The sequence below is a fragment of the Ammospiza nelsoni genome, chromosome 1, assembly GCF_027579445.1.
Source record: "Ammospiza nelsoni isolate bAmmNel1 chromosome 1, bAmmNel1.pri, whole genome shotgun sequence".
In the NCBI taxonomy this organism is placed as follows: domain Eukaryota; kingdom Metazoa; phylum Chordata; class Aves; order Passeriformes; family Passerellidae; genus Ammospiza; species Ammospiza nelsoni.
This window is the reverse complement of record NC_080633.1, coordinates 9,396,487-9,418,748: the sequence shown is the minus strand read 5'-3', so window position 1 is coordinate 9,418,748 and position 22,262 is coordinate 9,396,487. Positions and strand designations below refer to the sequence as shown.

Genomic DNA, 22,262 nt, shown 5'->3' with positions numbered 1-22,262 from the left:
AGAACAGGACAAAAGACTGACAGCTGCTGAAACGATGATCCCGGGCAAACTCAGCACTTACACCTGACTTCTAAGTCAGAACCAGTAATTAAATGTCTACTTTAATTCACCAAATATCTGTGTAAATTAAGTTCATTTTGACCCCAAAAGTAATTGCACTGGCATCATTGAGAGAAATCTTCATATCTACTACTCATTTCTAAAATCCAGCTACTCAAAAGTCACAATTTGTAAATTATTTTCTACTAGAAGATGCTGAGTAGAACTTTCATAACTCCTGAATGTATCCAATGTGTAAATAGCTTGTTATCACAAATAATTGCCAAGACCCAACAGAGCTTTTCAGAGGAAATAGATGCCATACTCCTACAATTAAAGTTGGGTGACTTCTTTATTCATTAAACATCCTTTTCCACACAGTTCACCAGCAAGCCCCCAGTCAAAGCAGTGATGCATTTAAGCTCAGTAATTACTATCCAAGGCAATATACTACTTGCAACAATAAAGCTGGCACACTAATTCAACTGCTGCTATGATCTTCAGGTCTCACATCCTGCTCTAATGCAATTAGTCTACAAAGAACTAATTACCCTAATCGAGCAATCACAGTTTCACTGACATCTCACTTCCTCTAGCAGCTATAAACACCATTGGGCTAAGATAGCACCTAATTAGTTTTCTGTATCACTGTTTACAATGCAGTTTGAATATGTTTACAACATTCCCTGAATACTTACTTTACTACCAGCAACTACACAGGTACTCCAAACTACTTGCACAAGAACAGTGTTAATACTTATGGGTCTCAGTCTGACAATAAAAAGGTCAAAAATCTTCTCCCACTGTTCTGACATTTGTGGTTTGCAATCTTTGTAAAAGAACACTGCACAAATGAACATGTCCTTTATTTTTATCTCAGGTGCCAAACCCTCCCCAAAAACCAGCAATTTTCAATAGTTAGGAATTAATTAACTGCACAAATGAACATGTCCTTTATTTTCATCTCAGGTGCCAAACCCTCCCCAAAAAACAACAATCTTCAATAGTTAGCTATTATTTTAATAGGCAGCAAGAGATTTTGGTATACACTAAAAAAGGGTGTGAATGAGTTGGTTTCAGTGCTCAGCTAGCCAGAGAGACTGGGGAATTCAGAGCACTGAATGTTTTAGAAACAAGGTAGTCCAATTTCTACTAGAATGACACTCAACACTGCCTCTGAGCAAGGGAAGAGATAAAATGCTTACAGGAATCCTGAGAGGGCATAGTGACCAGCAAGAAAAGTAAGAAACAAAAAATCCACTCTTTGGTTTGCCTGGAATTACTGTTTAAATTCTGAAATTCTAATTTATTTTGGTTAGTTATAAAAGAAAATACAGAAAAAACTCCACAAGGAATTTAAAACAAGTCTATCTAAGAAAATTTTAGATGTACTGCAGCAGCTGAAGATGACTATTATTTCTACTTGCCTGACTTTTGGCACCATCATTCGGTGTTGTACCATGAGTGTGTGGCAAATTGATGCCATCAGGGTAAAGACCTCTTCACTGGCTGAATCTCTCCACACCATGTTCAGCAGAGTGTTTGTCTGCTGCTTTGTGTCCAATTTCTTGAGGCACTCCTCAGTTATGTACTGGACTGATATTCTCCCATCACCCTACAAACACACCAAAGGAAAGTTTACTTTTAATTTTTTTTAATGATATCCCCATTTCTATTAAAAAATACTTCCAAATTTAACTAGAATGAAGTTTTCTTGTACAATAAATAAAACAGAAGCACAGATGTATATCCAAGTTTTAAAATTATCAGATCCAAGAACCAACTTAAAGTCCCAGGCAGGTAAGTGTTGAGCTTTGGTATCCACCCTTCACTGAGGCCAGTGGAAATACTGCCTTTACTATAAGTATGTTCTGTAATACTTACACACAATTAGGCAAAATCTCTAACTGGCATGAAACATGTGAATAATCACCTCTTCTCCACTGACATCAGTCAGCATTGGACATGAAACCCAGAAATGGATGTTGACTCTAAATCCCTTTATAAGGAGTATTTTCACATTCACAATTCTTGGGTTAACAAATGACAACAAAGTTCAGGGTGGTCAGTGCATGTCTGGGCAGTACCAGCAGTGTGTGAAGAGGAATGCTTTCTCTTGACATGCAACTGAGTCCACCTTAACCTTTTCCCAACTTCCTCTGGGCAAAGCTCTCAGGCTCATTGAAGGACACAAGTGAACCAGTTACAAATTTTTAAGAAAGAGGGGTTGCCCACCAACTCATCTTTTTTTTTTGTATGATAGGCATGCATGAAAATACCAAATACATACACAAAAATCACAGGAGAAACACATAAAAAACATACTGCAATAAAGAGTATTATTTATATAAAGCCTTCTCAGAGCAGATATTTTTCTAATTTAAAGTTATCTGCGAACAGAAATTACTGCTTTGTTTTTACCTAATCACCTCTTAAGCATCACCCATCTCTGAGGCACAAGTAGAATCTGCCAATATTTACACTGGCAAAGAAAGTATTGTGTGCCTGGCAAAGAAAGTATTTTATTCACACTACACTGGTAAAGATTTTGGTGTGACAGTAATATGCAGCATCTAAAAACACTCAAGTAAAATGCTGCAAGTACTCCCTGGCAGCATGGCTCTTCCTAAGTTTTGTTTTTTTTTAAATGGACTTTAAATATGGTGAAATTGCTCAAATTCTAGAAAGAAAGCATGCACACTAAGTCCTTTGAATGACTGTGTCTTCTGAAACATTACATAAAAACCAGTAAGAAAATGCTGAATTTACATCTGTCCAACTTTGGTTAGTCAAAGTCTTGATATGAGTAACAGGAGGCTAAAGTCAGCACAGACTTATTTATTAAATAAGTTTAAACTATAGTGAAGAAGTCCTATGTATAACAGTGTCTCTATGTATTATTACAGGAAGCAGGTGTTGGTTTCCCTTTGAGGACTTTTGAGTTAGTGGGTATGTACTGACCTATTCTACAGCATAAAAATTGTAGTTATTTCCATGAGGAAAAGAAAAAAAACACTAGGTCGGAGTATCACTGTATTTCATGATATCTCAACTACATTGTGGACCTACAGAATACAGAGAGTAAGAAAATCTCTGTAAAATACAAACATAAAAAGGCAATTTTAAGTCTCTTTTTAAATAAAAGCTTTGTACTTTCACAGACATGCTATCTGTAGTTTTGGATCTATTGTTATAGTAAGGAGTTTGCTTTAATATAAACAATCGGTTCCATTTGCTTGCAGGGAACAGACACCAATTTTTAAGAAGCAAACAGGCTCCCTTCTACACCTATAGAAAAATACTGGACTTAGAGTGATCATGTTTTTGCCTATCTCTGCTGCTGTTGCTGTAGCACAAATGCATTGACAGGAATTCTGCACTGCTTACTGGTGTAGTTGTCATTTTACTGATCTCTTCATCCTCATCTTCAGAATCACTGTTTGCATCTTGACAATCTGTACCAGCAGCAGACACAGGCAGCTGAGAGAGAAAAGTCTGGAGTACCCTCAAATATACAAGAAGTCCTTCCTCTGAAAGGGATCCTAGTACATACAGAGAAATAAATCATCATCAGGGAGAGCACAACGTGCTATAAAAAATATTTTACCAGAAATACCTGACCAAAACAAGTTATGCCAAATCTTATCAAATTAGTGCATTTTTATAATGAAAAGGGTAAGAATACGTAACAGAACAGATCTCTCCAACACTTTTATCCACAAACTGTCCTTTTTACTTGGCAATGAACCATGCTGAGGAAATACCTAACATATTAACTCCAACATGAAAAAATCCATGAATTGTCCACTCAGCTTGCTCACCCAAATATGTTTCTCCAACTGTTAACACAAAGTAGAAAAGCCATGGGGCTTGATCACTTCTTCTTGAACATCCACTTTCTGCTAATAATAGTGCATTCAGAAAGAGTTCATAAGGGAAAATGGTCTGCACATCAGCAAGCGCTGGAATGATGAAATGGAATATCTGATCTGTAAAAGGTGCTGCCAGAAACTCCTCTGTGAAGGCTGCAAAAATCTGCTGCCTGAAAGGAAGAAAAATTGTTGCTATAGAAAATACAGGCAAAATTTCCCACAATTATACCAATAGAACAATAGATCATTTTACAAGTATGAACACATCCATCAAGAGGACTGCAAAGATGTGCTCCATTAATTCCATCCCAGTACATCAGATTTCTCAAAAATTAACTCCTTAGACTAAATCCTCTTCCTAATGATCTTACATGCAATTTTATCCTTTAAACTTTTCATGAACTGGAAGAAAACTATTCTGAAATAAAATACATTTTTATAATATTGAAGAAAAAAATACATCTTAAAAACCCTTTTACACAAAATCCTATTGCAACAAAAAACCCTACTGCATGTGATACAACCTGAATTCATGTTCTCTGTCTACACACCTGACTCTTTCTGCTTGCAAGCTGCCTTAGTAATTTCTCTCCATAAACCTCAGCTCATCTGTCACAAAGTTCTTTTGAACTCTGAAATTCTTTTCATCTACCCTTAGCTGCATCTCTGCTCTCATCTAAATTTTCCACGCCCTCATTCCTGTGTGCTGATACCTGCTATTCTCTGCACTCTGTTTATTGCAGCATTCAGCATTTTATTGCCTTTTTCTTAAAAACACCTGAAACTACATTGCTTCAGTGATGTACAGTGCTACCAAAAAATCATTACTGTACAAATAAATCAACAAGCTGCACTGAACAAATGGCTGGACACTAGACAACAACAAACTGCACATGTGATTATAGCAAATGAGTACACAAATGTTTCATGTTATCTTTATTTACCTTGCACCTTCTGGACAGGAGCTATATGTAAAGTGCAACGGCTTCAGAACATTCTCCAGAAGTATTTTTGCAATAGGGACACGAGAAACATCAGAATACTCAATACTCGAGGGAAGCTTATTGTTAATTAACAAATAAAGCGACTTGTAGTAGCCTGCAAGCAAAAAACATCACTTTTAAACATAGCATTATTTTTCTTCTTTTCCATATAAAACAATAAATGAAGTTGAAAAATACTTTCTAATTCATTACATGAAGCTTGACTTAGGAAGACATTTTACAATAGTCCAAGTCACATTCACATAAATAACAGGCTGTATCAGCAATCTCTCTGGAAACATCACATTATAAAATCATTCATAGATAATCAAACTGTCTCTGAATATGGTTATGAAAGATCAATCAGCTCTTACTGATGAAGTGAATGAAGTGAATACTTTGATTTTTAAAATAATGATTTATGCAAGGATGTTCTCCTCTTCTTTGAGTGACTCTAGTCGTATTGTACTTTCACTGTTCCAGAAATGAAGAATTTTCTACTCTATTCCAAAACATGACTGCACCATAAGGCAAGAGGCCTGCTGGCAGAATGTCCCAATTCTGTGACCACCTTGCCTTAGCAGACTGAAGAATACAATCACTATTTCCAGAGCAGGGCCCTCTCAGACAGTAATAAAATGCATTATCACCCATGCCATAAAGACATGTATAGAGAGGAATTTATTTTTATCTCACTGAAGTACAAATGGAACCACATGATTTCATTCTTCTTAAAGCAACTTCCTTCATGCTCAATGAACTCCCAAACTAAGACACAAGTCCCACAATAACAGGAACACTGTAAATGCATAAACAGTGTCACACCACTGAGAGTCCAGTCTGAGAACCCTTCTCAGGGACCACCTAACTTGTTACAGTGGAAGTCCCATAAAGGAATGACTTAGCAATGCTGACCAGACACACATGGAAGGCCATTCTATCCAAAAACATACACTAATGAAAACTGTAACAGATTCTTTACAAGTTCAGCATCAAAACTTATTAGGAGACAGAACACTTGCAGTTACACAAAACCACTTCTTTTTGTTTTCATTGTAAGTAATCAGAAAGCTAAATTTTAGTAAAAATGTATGACTCTATAATCTCAAACTTTCATGTATCAGTTGTGAAGACAGAATATTATACTAAAAGAATAAATACATGCATATTTATTATACAAAAACCAACGTGACAGAGTTTCTGTTAAGCCAAGGCAAGTAAAATAAATGTGCTACATTAAGAATGATTTTTTTTCCTCTTAGTGATTTCAACATACAGTCCTTAGTAACAAGGATTAGGTAATCAAGTCCACTGAACGTACTGTAAACATTATATAGAAATATTCCAATAACCAATGACTGGAAGATGGACTTCCTGCATTTTACACCAAAGAGGCTGGATCCAAGAGATTTATTTCAAAATGCTTTTGTCTTTCCTCACAATTCACAAGTTTTGCAAACTCAAGCCACCATATCAAAAAGGCAAAATAATTTATTTTGGACATTCCCAGAGCAATAAAGTTTCTTTGCAACTAAACATCATTTTGGTGCTAACTATCCAATTCATTAACCTTTGGTATGTTTGCACAGGTGTCACTGACTGCAGTTCAGCAAACAGTTTTGCTGATGATGGCAGGAGAGAAATAAAAGCCAGGCCACCATCCCTGCTAAGGTGTCTGAGTGCTGGCAGGATGAAAAGCTAATGCCAATCTAGAATAATAATGAAAATTAATATTTACAGAGAACAGTACTGCATCACAATTATCAACTTTTACACAACTGAGGCCTAGATCTGCAACAGTATGTGTGTCCATGAGAGTGTGTTAAACATCTTCTGGAATAAAATTTTGTTAGGCAATATCCACCCACTATCAAAAGTTGTGCTACAAGTCTCTGTAAATAACTCAGTAGAATATTCAATTTATAAAGAGAATTTCCAAAGAAATCAAGCAGCAATTTCTCAAGCCATGACCTCATTACAAGGACAATATCCACCTAAGGCATAGGTTAGCGTATGCAGCACTTTATTCATCCTGTCTGTGGTAAAGACAAAAATTTTATTAAACAATATGAGCTTCAGGTGTTCAATTTTTCATTACTTCCCAGATTTCTGGCTCCTAGCTACTCACCTTTTTGAACCATGTAGTGCAAAATTTGTTCAATTAATGATGTCACAAAGCTGACATCTTGTAAAACAGGCAAATACGTATTCTCAGATGAAAATACCTCAAGCATTCTCATAGGAAGTGCAACATTCAGACTGTCATCATTGCAATTTTGCAGTAGCCTAGAAATGAAATTAAAATTATTTAACAAGATATTTCTCATTTTTCACCACACATTCACCTTAAAGTAACTTATTTCTATCTACCTGGTTTCCAGGTGCTCTCAGTGGTTTAGCTACATCTTTTTGCTGGCATCTTTATAATAATAAGTCCTGATTTTCAGGTAGCTATGAATATGGCATTTTACCTTTAAATCCTATTAAATTCTTGCTCTTAGTAATTTGAAAATTTGGAGGTCTACTGCATAAACTAGGAGAGAAGCAAAGAATAATACATGTTTTACCAACATGTACCACTAACCACATTACAAATGAAGCCATGAAAGCCCCAGAGCAGCACAAGCTGGGAACGGGTGTTAGGGAACATCATGTGCACAACTAACACAGTATGGCTTTGATTACAGACTGAAATATTAAAACTACAACCATTCCCTCCCTTTTAACAAGTTGCTTATGTAACAGCTATCAGTAACCACAGAAATTATGATGACTAAGAGCCTATTTAGAATTCAAAGTATTTTTTAGTGCAAGACAACTGACTTGTCCTAACAATGTGCTTTCTTCCCTGTCCATATTAAGAGCTGCATTTACAAAAACACAATTTCCACTGTAGTGAAATGTACAATTCCATGCAGTGGCACCACATCTGTGTCCCATTGCACAAGGACTTTAAAGTCCACCACCCAAGTCTTCTTTAGAATCTGGTGTCACCTTTTATCATACATGCAGTTTACACACTACACTTATAAGAACACGAGTTTTAGTGACTTAAATTAAACAACTTTCATAAAAACAAGTATTTTAAAGCTCTGCAGAGTGTAACTAGTCCCTATTATTGATAAGAACAAATATATTGTTTTCTAATAAAAGAATAACAATAGCTGCCAGATATTCAAGTCACCTTAAAAGATTTACCCTTCTGTGATTCTCCCACTACAAATAATAAATTTAATGCTGAAGCCAAAATGTGACTGCTCAATATGTCTTCAGTTCAAAATAAAGAGTGAGGAAAGCCATATTCAATTATATTAGCTTTGAAACAACATCTATCCAAAGCATATCCTTGGAACATTAATCTACTTCAGGTAATAACATCTAAACACTATCAGTTCCCAAGAAAACCTGGTTTCCACAAATATTGTCAATGATATCACTATACAAAAACAGTTAAGAACAGACTCAGGCCTATCCTAGGAGAGCATCCTTAAGTACAAGTTGAATTTGAAAGTCAACAGAGCTTCAGAACATTTGACTGTTCTACACAGGAACAGGTGTCCTATACCAGGGATGACACATATATAATATAAACAGTTCTCTACATAAAATAATGTACATTTAATACTTGACTTGCTACAAAAAAACAAACAAGTGCCCATCATAATTTCTGAACACTTTTTAAATAGTAGCACATAGAAAAAGAATAAATTACCTGCAACACAGCCCCAACAGTCTTTTTATTTGGAATAAGCAAGTAAGTCTGTCTGGACCATCCAACTGCTTAACAAACTGAGAACTCTGTTTAATTAAATTCTGACACATCCATACCTGCAACAAGATATGCACAAGTTTACAGTTTATAATGACAAGTTCTATCATCTATGACAACTCAGACAGTGATATTTCAATGCTGTTATGGATACCTTTGGAGGACTTACAAACTCAGACTGAATCATGTTCAGTTGAGGAAAAACAAATTGTTACTCATTATAAACTCCACAACCACTAGTACTAAATTTTCAGAGTTAAGACTGAGTTACACCATCTGGTAATTTTTTTCTTTTTAAATAGCTATAATTCTTTAATGTCCATTATTAACAGCCACTACAAATCACACTTACTCATACATTTGTGAAGCTGGCAGTGACTTTGCAATTGATATGCCAGCAATACTGACAGTGAGAAAAAAAATCACCACCCAAACACCTTGGGAATGACCACGGGGCTAAGTAGAAATACTGCCTAAAAATTAAAATCCTAATAGAAGTACAGTGTTTTTTAAAACTTACTATGAATAGTACACATAGGATTTTTCAAGGCTTCACTTGACATACTATAAATGTGTGTGGGCACACACGCTTGTAAAATACAATTTTAAGTGGTGACTAAATGAAAAAGAGCAGAGTGCAGTGAAAAGTGCACTCTGAAGTGAAACACCACTCTAAAAGTGCATGAAGTGCAAGTACCACAGATAAAGGAATGTAACAGTACTCACCAAACGCTTGGAGTCCTCATTCTGTCTGTAGAAAAAGAGCAACTGGCGAACCAAGAGAGTCAAATTCGCCCCATTAGCAGTGGAAAAGGCTCCTCCAGACTGAGCCAAACTAGCACAGCGATCGAATTCACTTCTTTGGATAGAGTACTTAAAAACAAAACATGCATCAATACATCAGTAATGGCTGTGATTTACAACAGAGCAAAACCTCAGCTTCCCATGCAGTGAGACTGCAAAGCAGTAAAACAGATACAGCACAGATTTGTAGAGATCAAAACATACACGATATCAGCTGAAGCCATAACTCCATTCTGTAACTCAGCACAGTTGCAACAAATCTGCTGCTTATCAAGCATTATCACATCAAATATTTTAGTCCAGTTTATTCCAATTAATGAACTTAAACAAAACTCTTTCTTAGGAGAATCTATCCAACAGCAACCTAAATCAACTTTTTGACTCAAACTACAACCTTAACCACACTGAAAAAAAATTTAAAAGCTCCACTGGTGTGTGAAAGTTCTTACTACTTAATTCTTTTTATCCAATTTATCAGCTAAAAAAACATTGCAGGATCCCAGCCAGGTCCAGTCACATCCATGCTTTGCAGAATACACATCTGTTTACTAAAATATTGAGTTTGAAATGAAAATGCCGAGAGGGAAAAAAGAACTTCCAATTTCTCAAATACTCAAAACAATTTTTCAATAAATTATTTATTACAAGAAAATCTCATTTTCAGCAAAACCATTCAGCGTCTTTCTAATTAAATAATCAGGTACTGACTTGATGTTTTCTGTCTCTGTACCCTCTCACAAATGACTGGATTATTATTGCATTTTTCAGCCTCCGCCTTTCTTCCTGTAAAACAAAGCAAGAAAACTGAAATCAGTATCACAGGACTGACTCTTAATTTCTACCACTTTATCCAATATATTTGTATTCAATATGGCTTTTTAATGAAAATTAAGCAGCAATCATTAGTCAAATAAATTTTAATGCTCATACCCAATACACATAAATCAGTGAGACTGCTTTTCATTTTTAAATGCAAATTTACCATTAAATATTGTGAAAGAGTATTTAATACACAGTAAGTATGTAATACTACAGAGATCAACAGAAATATTTTATTATTTTGCATCACTTTATTGTTAATGCATTTTATTAGACAAAGTCTTAACACTGTTGAAAAATTCTGAAGGATTCACCAAATTCAATTACATCATTCTTCTTTCTGCATAGAGCAGCAAACACTGACAATCCACTTATTTGTTTTCACTCAAATAATATAAAAGCATTATGATGCTGGCACAATTTAGATGTGGGGAAAACAATAAAAAATCAGTTATTTGGAGACAGTACTGCCATGAAAAGGAAAATGAGGCTTAAAGCTCACTGTGGCACAGAAGCAAAATAAAAAAATTAATAAAAATTCTAAGTCTCTTCTCCAAAACCAGGCATAAGTAGTGAATCCTTTTTATAACATCATCCTCAGAAAGTGGAAAGAGTAGCAAAAATCACCTTTTTACAAAGGCTCTGAGGAACTGAAAGCCAGTTTGCTTGAGATGCTGTGCAAAGAGCTCTTGGAGGGTTCCCTGACAACACCCTGGGCATATCCCATTACAATAAATATCTATGGGAAGTGGCTACTGTAATTATATTTCTAACAATGTCCATGTGGTTTCTTAGGGAATAAAAGAGGGGAAATAAAGAGTTGCTCATGAACCTAAAGTACAAAGATCAAGAAGCCTGCTTAAAAAGAGGAATTTTAAATTAATCAATCCTTAAACTATACTGAACCTATAATTCTGAGGGTCACCAGACAAAACAAAACACCAAAATGTTTTCATAAATTTCATCAAAATACTTTTGGAAAGTTCACATAAACTTTCAAGTCCCAAATCCTTGATTTCCAATTTATTGTCCTATAAAGACACATCCAAGTTAAAAGCAGGACCTGAACTGACCAGAGAGAACATCAGACAAAATCACTATTCAAGGCCTATTTTATTTTTCTTGGAAAACCTTGGTTCTTAAAGTAACTTATCTAAATAAGCAAATTCTTGAAGACTAACTGCTTCTATATCATGGACCAAAATCAAAATTTTGATAGGCCTAAGGGTATTTCTCTCTCCAAAATACTGACAGTGAAAGTGCAATCACGAGAGTTTCAGAGAGGTGGTGTCTCTTCACAACCATAATGTAAGGCTCAACTGAAACACAGATAACTCCTCCTCCTCTCTAGGTACTGGTTTTATCTCAGAACACACAATTGTCAATTAGAGACTCCCAACTGCACAGGTTTTAAGTCTGAGGTCACTGCTAAGATTCTGCTACAGGCAGTTTTGAAAAGCCATAGCTGATTTTATTCTCAGAGGAGCCATTCATTTGGTGAAAATGTGCTCCATGCCACAGCAAATCACAAGTGTGCACATGTGTACCTGCACTGGGATGAGTGGTGGCTCTGCATCAGCTTTGCACAGGACAGAGACAAGCAACTGAATGGGTTTATGGACCACAAAGAATTTTTACATGTGTTGCTAAAGACTCATTGATCATAAATCTGATCCATAATATGGAATTCTGAACTAATGGATGAAATCCTGGTACTTTCATACTTGAACTTAGTCCATAACTACAGATCCATGTTGCAGAGAAAAAGAAAAAGCAGTAACTGTCCACAGAAACTGCAGAACTTGAGATTAATCTAGCATGGGTCAAACACACCTTTAAGGGCCAAAGAGTTTTTTTCTTTATGAACATGAAACCTGCATAGTTACATTTTTTAATGTACTTAATGTATTTTATCGGTATTTAACACTTTTTTTTTTCAACTTACATAGGAGGGGTGGGGGGAAAATGACAAAATTAACATATTGAGTCTAATTCCATTCTGCTAAATTTTGGGTTCTTCATTTCAGTGCCTATTCCTCCTTTGCACTATTCCAGCCTGAATTTTCCAGAGCAGTAAGTTCCCATCATAAACCAGTATTAAGGTTGCTTAAAGCCTCTCACATCAGCTTCTCACTGGTCCTTCATTATCAGGTGATTTCAAAGCACTTGAGGTTTCTTGAATTCTACTGTTCTGATTTTACCTTCACAGAAGTGAGGTACACACTGGGGAAGTGAAGTACTAAAGGTCAGCCAAGAAACCACAGCAGAACCAGGAGCCAAAGGAAGTTTGCTGAGACCAACCCATAGTAATAGACTATGAATAAGGTAAAGTTTCCAATTTACTAGCCAAATCCTTATCTTTTCTCAAAAAAGACTAGATCCAATAAACACCAAAATAAAAGGGAAATTTCCCTTTAAACCCAGTGCATGCTTATCTTTTGAGATGAAAAGCACTTCTAAGGAACAGTTAAAAGCACTTAAATTCTTTTGCCAATTAAAGCATACTTTAAGACTGTACAGAACTCGCAAATTGGAAGAAAACATTCCTGAACTAAGTATGACAGCAGCAGAAGTATTTAGCACTGTAAATGTACCACCAAAGGAAATTCCAGCAGGCAGCAAACGCTTACAGGCTACTTTACCTCTCGTTTTCTCCTTTCTTCCTGAGTTCGATGAAGGAGAGAAGCCTTTTCTTCCTGGAAGACACAAAGAAAGATAACCCTGCATTTTCATTCAAACACACTTCAGCTGTGTTCAGGATATTTAATGCAGACTTCAGGGATTGCTCAAAATGCATAGCACATAAATCACAGAGCAAAGTGGGTGTTAATCATTTTCTGAGCTCACAAACACATGGCAGGCAGCCCTCCCAGAAGAACAGCGATGGAGGGAAGTTTGTCCCTATGAAAAGGGAGCAGCAAAGAGCAGCAAACTGTACTGATCCCTGTCCATGTTTGTGCTCTCAGCATCCCAACCACCCTGGCAAACATCAGCCATTTAAAAATGGCAGAGCTGCAGCACAAAAAGGTCCCAGTCCCACCAGACCATACCAAAGTCTGAGTGTTTTCCTTGCCTGGAGGGTACATAAATCCCTGGCCCAGGTGCACACAGCAAGCTGTGGCACGTTCAGAGCAATCCCATCCTGCTCCAAAGCCCCTTTCTTTTGTCTAACTTACAAAAATGCCAAAGCTCTTGTATTTACTTATTCCTTTTCTCAAAGCTTGTCCAGAAAAGATGTCAAGAGATACACAGCATAAATGGAAGGAATTTTTCCTTTAAAAATTTTGAACTCTTCACCCAAATTAAGGTTATGCATTAAAACTTTCAGGACAGTGATCTCACCAACAGAGAAAAAGACAAGAATACTAAAGTGCTCATGAGGCCTCAAAACCCAGTATTATTCCAACAGAAAAACCATACATTAGCTTTTAAACCACAATTTTATAAAAGTACTCACAGATTATAATATATAAACAAAACTTTATTTGCAAGAGTCTCTTACTGGATGATTCTGGGTAATTTCCAAGGAAATATACAAAATAACTCAATTTTGATGCACAGTATTCAATTCCCACTGCAGGCAACAGGAGATGAAAACACCCAAGCACCTTCCCAAATCCAGTCCAAAACACACAGCAGATTTAAGAAAACTATTTTCATTTTTTGACACTATGACACAAATGACAACTTTGTTCTCCTATGTATGCCCATATTAGCCTAGAGAAGTTAAGAAATTAAAAAACACTCAAGCTGAAAATGTACTGTATTTTAATACAGAAAAATCAATTTGAAGTTGGCAAACAAATGTTTATAAAATATTTAAGTGCAGCTAAAACAACTGTGCTGGAATTGTTTCAGTGTCTATCAGCAGAAACAAAAAATGAGAGCAAAACTCTTCAGCACCTCTTTTTTGAAGATATAGAGGAAGCAAAGTCATGATTCTCTGGGTTTCTTTCATGATTCTCTGCTTTTCTTTAGGATAGAAAATACTCTTACAGACCACCAAGAGTGAAAAACAAAAAAAGGCCACAAGGAGGTTAACCATCTTTCCTCTAAAGACAGTATTTATGGCCAAAGACACCACTAACTACAGCTACTGCCCTCTAAAGACAGGGTTTGCTCCATGTGTTAAACACAGGACAAACAAACTCAAGGAAATCCATACATAGGGATGATGTATCCACACTCAAGCAGTACAGAAAGGCACACACAGACAAAACAAGGTACTAAATTAATAACCAACAAATGGCTTAAAGTTTCAGGACTTTTTCAACAGCTGATACCTGGTGCATTAAAGAAGGTGGTGAAATATCCCAGTTTAGAAATGACTGTGCTGCAGACAGCACCATGTAAAGTGCATTTCTGCTTAGAAAAAATGTTTTGTAATTTTTCCTTACAATTCAGAGAGAAAGCAGGAAGAAAAAGCAGAACAAAATACAGGAAAGGGAAAACAAATTGCTGCGTGTGAATAGAGAAGAGAATGGTATGAAAAAACACAAGCAAAGACAGACAGTACAAATTATTGTAAATACAGGAAAATACGTGGTCAGAGAACAAACAATCAGAAACAATCAATTTTAAATCATTTGACGAGGGAAGGAGATGTAAAAGGGCAGTGTATCCTTAGTGTATCACCAGCTTTTCATTGATGAAGAACTGGGTTTCTTTGTAGCCATCAGTCTCTAATTCAGTCCACTCTGAAACTAACAGAAGTTTTTAGTCAGCCACATACTTGCTTTGAGTACTTGTAAAGAAAAATGCCAATTTGTTAGAGTATAAATTAAACAAAATAGAAGATATATATATAAAATACTCAATATTCAAGATATAAAATACACAATAAAATACTCGGGTATAAGTACATCCCACCTTTACAAATTATTATGGGTAAAATAATACTGTTACTCATATTCACAAGATATACACAGATCATAACTATGACTAAAGAACACATTTAAATTAAACTCAATAAAAATATATCCCCTTAAAGAGTTATTAAACCAAGCTGGAATACACTGCCCCTTCAGAAATTAAAAAGTAACTATGCATGTGCAAAAGAAAACAAACCTGCAGTAGGAAAGAGATGAAAAGTAACATGAAATAATCTTCTTCCAATACAAAGGGCATAACAGCAAAATCATTTCTTAAAGAGAGTTCACTGAAGTCACCTCTGAAATCCTCCCTGAACTGGCCCTTGACAGCCAGCACTGTGAAAGGAGCTGAACTCAGCAGCTGCTGCTCTGTGGCTGGCTCGGAACTGCAGTGACACCCGTTCGACAACTCCCACCCAGAGCCTCCGACTGCCGCCAGCCACAGCCCGGGCACCTGGCTGCTGCCAGAGCTCTCACTGCAGGAGAGAGCCCAGAACCCCCAGAGATCACACCTGGCTGCTGCCAGAGCTCTCACTGCAGGACAGGGCCCAGAACCCCCAGAGATCACACCTGGCTGCTGCCAGAGCTCTCACTGCAGGAGGGAGCCCAGGAACCCCCAGAGATCACACCTGGCTGCTGCCAGAGCTCTCACTGCAGGACAGGGCCCAGGAACCCCCAGAGATCACACCTGGCTGCTGCCAGAGCTCCTCACTGCAGGAGGGAGCCCAGAACCCCCAGAGATCACACCTGGCTGCTGCCAGAGCTCTCACTGCAGGAGAGAGCCCAGAACCCCCAGAGATCACACCTGGCTGCTGCCAGAGCTCTCACTGCAGGAGAGAGCCCAGAACCCCCAGAGATCACACCTGGCTCACTCCTGCTCCCCACCCTGCCCTGACCCTGCTCTGCTCACGCCATTGTCCTTCTCCTGCCAGACAGGAACACGTCTGGTGTTGAGTCTTTCTTTCAAGGTAGGCAGGCAGACAAGGTAGGAGGAACAAAGCCTAAGCTTGTCCTGACTCTGTTACACCCCTAAGGGTGAAAAAGGAGTGAAAGCCATATCCTGAATCACAGTCCTGACTTTTTATCAGCCCTTCTTCCTTCAGGGCTTGCCCTCCCAAGTGCAGAACATGGAATGCACCATCCATGAGTGTTCACACAGTGTAGGACACGTCTGGCTGTCCCTTTTCTGCCTGATGCTTTCTCCAACAGAGAAAAGACAACCAACCTCCTGCTCAGCCCCGTGAAAAACCCCATTTGAGAAGTTTCCTGTGGGGCACAGCACAAAGAAACAAGAAAGCAGAGAAGTACGTGACAGCAAAACACAGAAGCAACACTACAGAAATGACTCTGAGGGTAAGACAGAGGAAATAGGTGAAAACAGAGAAGCAGAGGGAGGACAGCACACAGACAGGAAAATGTGTGACTGCCACCAAAGAAATGCTGAGTAACACCTGAAATGTTAATTTGTCCGTGGGATAACATCCATGTACTGTGCTGTTCATCACAGCCAAGCTCCTGGTGGCAGAACTGCTCTAAGGCAGCAGTTGGGAACAGCCACATCTGACAGTGGGACAATGGCAATGTCACTGCTTCAAAACCAGCAGCTCAACCCATCATACAAAAAGAAAGTTGAATTAAAGTTGTTTTCTTATCCCTGTTTTGCTGAAATACACTTTCTAGTTGCAGAAGTTCATTTGCAGATCTCCTAGCTGTCACACATCCTAGCCAAAGGCTGAACAAGGTACACTAATTTAGAAACTATCACTCTCTCCCTTCTGCATTTGAACACTTTGTCTTGAGAGAAATAAGCTTTCAGCACACTTGGCTCAAAATCCAGATTTATAAAAAACAAAATGTATACATAATTAAATCCTCTTCAACACTTCTAATATTTGTTGACTCCTAAAATCTGAAATGGAACACTCTTGGACAGCTATTTACTGGCTATCTCATAGCAAATAAATTTAAAACCTAAATATGCCCAGATGCAAAGATGAAACTGAATAATTATTTTCAGGTACTAGCTAAACACAGATTTTTTTTTAATTAATAACAACACAATGAAGCAAAAATTTAATATTAATAAATATTTGATGCTTCTTTATAAATTAAGAGGGTTTATTTTGGTTAATAGCTGAGAATGCTTCGTATTTCACATTACAAGAGGTCACACAAAGTACAAGGCATGATTTTTTATGAAATTTTCTTTAAAAAACAAAAAAACACTTGACCTTTTTTTCATTTTTTGTGGACAATTATAAAAACTTGTGTGGTTTTCATCTGCAAAATCCAGGAACTTGAATCTTTTTTTCTTTCCTTAAAATGAGGAACACAAGTTTACAGCCGAATTGAACTTGAACCACATAAAAATCAGTAACAACTCCCAAAATAAATGAAGTAACCTAAGCAATTTATAGAATAAAATTCCTTTCAACACAAGTATTCAGGAACTCCAGCCAATAAATGGAAGAATTTTTAACATTTATTTTTACAGAATAAATGTGGCCACTGGGAAATATCCCCCACCTTCTCAACAATGTTTCAATCTCCTGACATTATTTTAGACAAGAATAGCAGAAGAAATTTGCATTTTAAAAGGCTTACAATGCCTTGAACTGAACCTCAACAATTTAAATTCCATTGAACATGTCTGAGTATGTTCAGCAGCCTGTGATTGTTGTTAACAATAATGTAAATAATCAGGTAAGTTTACTGTAGAGCAGACAGAAGGGAGTGTGAGCTATGCCCAGGAGAGGCAGCTGGCCCTGCAAAGCCTGGCCTCACTGAGTCACTGCCACAGAAAACGCCTCAGCTCAATTCCAGCTGACATTTACTGTGGGATGTAGGGGGTCTGGAACCTCCTCCATCATGGTACCCACAAAACCACACAAGGGGGAGCCAGGATTTGATTGGAGGCTCTAGAGGCAACTGAAATGCAAGAAGCTGCTTTTGCATTTATGCTGTTTGTCCCTGTTATGATTTTTAGGATTTACATTATACACAGAGCTCTAGGTGAGCTATTTCTAGTGGAAGGTGGCCCTGCCCAAGGCAAGGGGGTTGGAAAAGGATAATCTTCAAGGTCCCTTCCAACCCAAACCATTCTGTGACTCATCATTTCTCAGGAACAAGGGGAGAAAATGTATTTAGAAAAGCAGAAATTCTTGATTTGAATCTGAAAAAATAGCACATAACTGAAAAGAACAGTGCAATCACTGCTGTCAGCTAACTACAACTCCATCTTTTATAGCTTGCTTTCTAATGAGGAGAATTTCAAATGTTACAGAGAGAAAAAAAAGCCTAAGAATCAAGGATGCATTAACTGTGTAGTTTCCTACTAACAGGCAGCCATTATTTTACAACATGGCAGTCTCCTCATATTTTCACACCACAGATCTGAAAATCCAAGAGTATTTCAAGACTTGGGCTGTGACACTGCAAGATCCCAGCTGACCCAGGGTGAGGTGTGTACCTGCTACACCATGTGCATGACAGGACAAAGGTCTGCAGGGAGCAAAGCACTGCAATTCTTTCCATTCAAAAATAAACACTCAATTTGTAATTCTAATCTAGAATTCCCCTACTATAAATCCTCACCATCATTTCACTTCCATTGTGGCATGGTGTAGGGTCAATAAGTTATAATAAAACAGAAATTATTCCTTCCTGAAAGTATTAACTATTCTCCTCAATCCATCAGTAAGAGAGAAACAAAACTGGTTTTTAACTGTCCCATCAATGCTTATCTCCTACAGACATCTGCCAATCCCAACATGGGCAGATCTCTCCATGCACTGGCAATTTTACAGCCTACTGTTTCTAAAATTTTAATTTTAATTCTAATTCCACAAGAAGTTATTTCATGTGTAGAATATGGACAACAAAGAGCAAACAAGGTGTCTCTGGAGTTCTACCTCTGCACTTCAGCTGAAAGCAGAGGGAATGGAAATAATAATCTAATGTTTAATGTCATGCTACTAATTTAAGAAAGCAAATCAGAAACTACTAAATTAAAATCTAAACTTTGCAAATTGAATATCTCTGATTAGTAAAAGGTTCATATTAAAAGAAATCACTAAGACTTGTTAAAATACAGATGGAGTCATCAATATTTGTTCATTAGTAAGCTTCTATGTCTTCCACAAAAAAAGCCAAAGGTCAAAAAGAAACCCAAACTCAATGAAGTTGTTTTCACTTTCACTTTTGTGACCCTGCTAACTCATCTGTATTACAAATTCTAAAAAAGGAGGGTTTTCTTAAATCATCTCATAATGCATTATAATTTAAAAATATTTTATTATAAACCATCTTGGGATTTGTAAAAGCGTGGTTTAGATAGCTCCAGTGATACTGAACATTTGACTTAATATTCTTTTACCCAGTTTTCCTGTTAGACTTCCAAGGTGTCACTCATACATTTCACAACTTAATCCAACAATGTGGGACTACAGAGCCCCTTGGACTTCCCAGCACTGGCCTGGGGATGCCCTGCATGGATGCACTAAAGCATTGCTACCTCAAATTTTCCTTAATATTACTGAAATCATTGAAGTAACACTAGGCCTGAGTGTCCAAGGCCAGGCTGACGTGGTTAAACCAATTCTGTGCTGTGTTCAACTCATGCTAAACTCAGTGCCAGCTGCCAGCTGTCCCCAGAAGGGCAGGTGACACTGCACCTGGCAGACACATGTTCACTGCAGACACAGGGATGGAGCAGCCAGGTGAAGGCACCACCTGCTCCAGTCCCCTCCAGTGGGGTTGGGTGAGGCCTGAGCTGCAGCCCGAGGCAGCCCTCAATGCACAGCTCTGCATTTCCTGCCTGACACCCCACAGGCTCTGCAGCCACAGCCTCCCAGGCACAATTACTGCCCATGAGCGATTCAAGACAACTCCAATATCAGCACTCAGTTTTGGAGGCTACTTTACCTAAGAAGCACAAAAATATGGTTTGCCAGTACAATTAAAATAAACTTGAAAATTTCTTCTGAAAAGCCTCATAAAGCAAAGAACCATGTTTTAAAGGTTCTTTGCTTTATGAGGCTCTTAGTGCTGCAACCCTCAGACCAGTTAGTCTGAGCAGACATCTTAAGAGACCATCAAATCTCCTAAATCAAGCATCAGATTGTTAATGTTTTTCTAGGAAAAGTCTGGGTTGTGTTGTCATAATACAATTGTCCAGAAATTGTATTACAGATGAACCATTTGAAAAGACAGCTTTATCAGGACTTGGCATCTTCCACACACACAAAGGTGTGTGTGGTTTTAAAGGTGATGATAAAACTACCCCAAAAATAAAAATAAATAAATAAAGCCCTCTAAAATTAGATTATCACATTGTAAATAAAACCTGTATCTACACACTCAAACACATACAACAGGGTCAACAGTCCAGATGAATCAGCTGATTCTTGAAAGTAGGTACAAAAGGAAAAGTTCAAGCACTGGCAATACCACCTACATTTTTGCACTTTTGTACAATGCATTATTATAAAGTTACAATAACATTCTGAAAGGATCAGCCACTGAGGTAGTAATTTTGAGAACATTAATTTGCAGCCTGTGACTAGAACAAAATCAAGTGATGCTTGATATGGGTGGACTGAAGTGCCTCCCAAGAGCATGCACAATTCAGACCATAACACACATGGATATAAGATATAAACAGCTCAAAAGCAGACCCAAAGCTCTCTGGTTTTGTAATTCAGAAATTCCATACAAGCTAGTGATGACAAGGCACACTAAATTCAATACCTAACTGCCACAATTATGCAAGCCCCCAATTCTACTTCTATCATTGTGCTCCTAATGATAGAACTTACTGAAGTCTGGCCCTGTGGGGCCTAAGGGAACACTACAGACACACAGGGCAGTGCCAGACAGGTGTCAGCACATGGCAGCTGTGACCAACACAGTCACTGTTTGAGCTGCAGTTCATCAGCAAAACCACATTTCTAATAGTGTTGCTGATCACTATTCTGGTGTAGCTGTATTCACATCAGGCCCCACTGGCACCTTTAGCACTGACTGGCTCCTCAAACAGGAGGTTTTTGTCATTGTTCTGCAGTGGTGCAACCACTCTGGGAAACTTCCCCAAACTGGGTACAGAGTTATTCTTAGCACTAAGCAGCCTGCATGGCCCCAGTGTTTCTGAATGATGCCTCCTTCCATCAAAGGAATCACAACAGGCAGCACTAAGTATGCAGCCAGCTGCCAAAAGCATGGCAGAGGTACAGCATTGACCCTTCTAAAGTTATACACCATTTGGGAGGGCAAGGGCATTTGTCAAAAAAAATAGGTTTTTTAGTATGTGCACCAAAAGCTGGAAGGAAATCATTTACAATTCAGCTTTCTGTAAAAATGAAGCCAATACATATGAGAACCATGATCCCAAGGAGCTTATGATATGAAATAATGAGAAACTCACATGATGACTAATGCAGGCTTATCTAGAAACAGAGACCAGACAAAGTTAAAAGATAAAAGCAGATATATTTTATGAAGGGCCTTCAGGTACATTAAGAGCAGATGAAGCCTCCCCAAGGGGCTACACCCAAAATGGACAATGGTCATGAGTTTTTCAGACAGATATCATTTTAGTCTGTTTATATATCAGAGGTTAATCCTCCAATTACAGCTTCAGGTAATGAAGTTCTATTCCCCCAGTTTGCTCCCCCCCAATCACTTCCGTTTATACTTTTCAGGGCCTGAGGCTGTAGGATGTCTTTGGATAACAGACCCAGACAGACTGTTTTGTCTACCCAAAATGTGAAGACAGTTAACTACAGTTTTTATGGAGTTTAGAGCTAATGCACTAATGCAGTATAGAATCTGAAAAATTCAAAAGCTAAAATCTTAAGGCATCACATGGTACCCACAGACACTTCCCACAGCAATCTCTGTTGCAGTACATTTTCACAGAAGTTCAGCTAAACTGCATTTAGAAGTAATTTTTATTACTGTTTAAATAAATTCTTTCTTTAGTACTGTACCCAGCTTCTGCAAACCAGCAGCTCTCCCAAGGACACTCTAGGATGTCTGTGTAACCACGCTGCCCAGAGCTGCATGTAACTGATTTGCACTGATGCAGCACAAGCACTTCAGTGAACCC

The 22,262-nt window shown here is 37.8% G+C and overlaps 1 protein-coding gene across 1 annotated transcript in view; it reads right to left on the bottom strand.

The window, feature by feature from the left end:
- The window catches only part of UBE3C (ubiquitin protein ligase E3C), a 72,092-nt gene that overhangs the window by 48,042 nt on the left and 1,788 nt on the right, over positions 1–22,262 (bottom strand). Inside the window, exons 2-10 of the mRNA XM_059466407.1 lie at positions 12,929–12,982; positions 10,176–10,250; positions 9,390–9,536; positions 8,607–8,722; positions 7,023–7,180; positions 4,856–5,009; positions 3,861–4,081; positions 3,427–3,581; positions 1,467–1,654 (exon numbers count right to left, since the gene is read on the bottom strand). Of these exons, the coding sequence (XP_059322390.1) occupies positions 1,467–1,654; positions 3,427–3,581; positions 3,861–4,081; positions 4,856–5,009; positions 7,023–7,180; positions 8,607–8,722; positions 9,390–9,536; positions 10,176–10,250; positions 12,929–12,982 (1,268 nt within the window). The remainder of the gene's footprint in view (positions 1–1,466; positions 1,655–3,426; positions 3,582–3,860; positions 4,082–4,855; positions 5,010–7,022; positions 7,181–8,606; positions 8,723–9,389; positions 9,537–10,175; positions 10,251–12,928; positions 12,983–22,262) is intronic.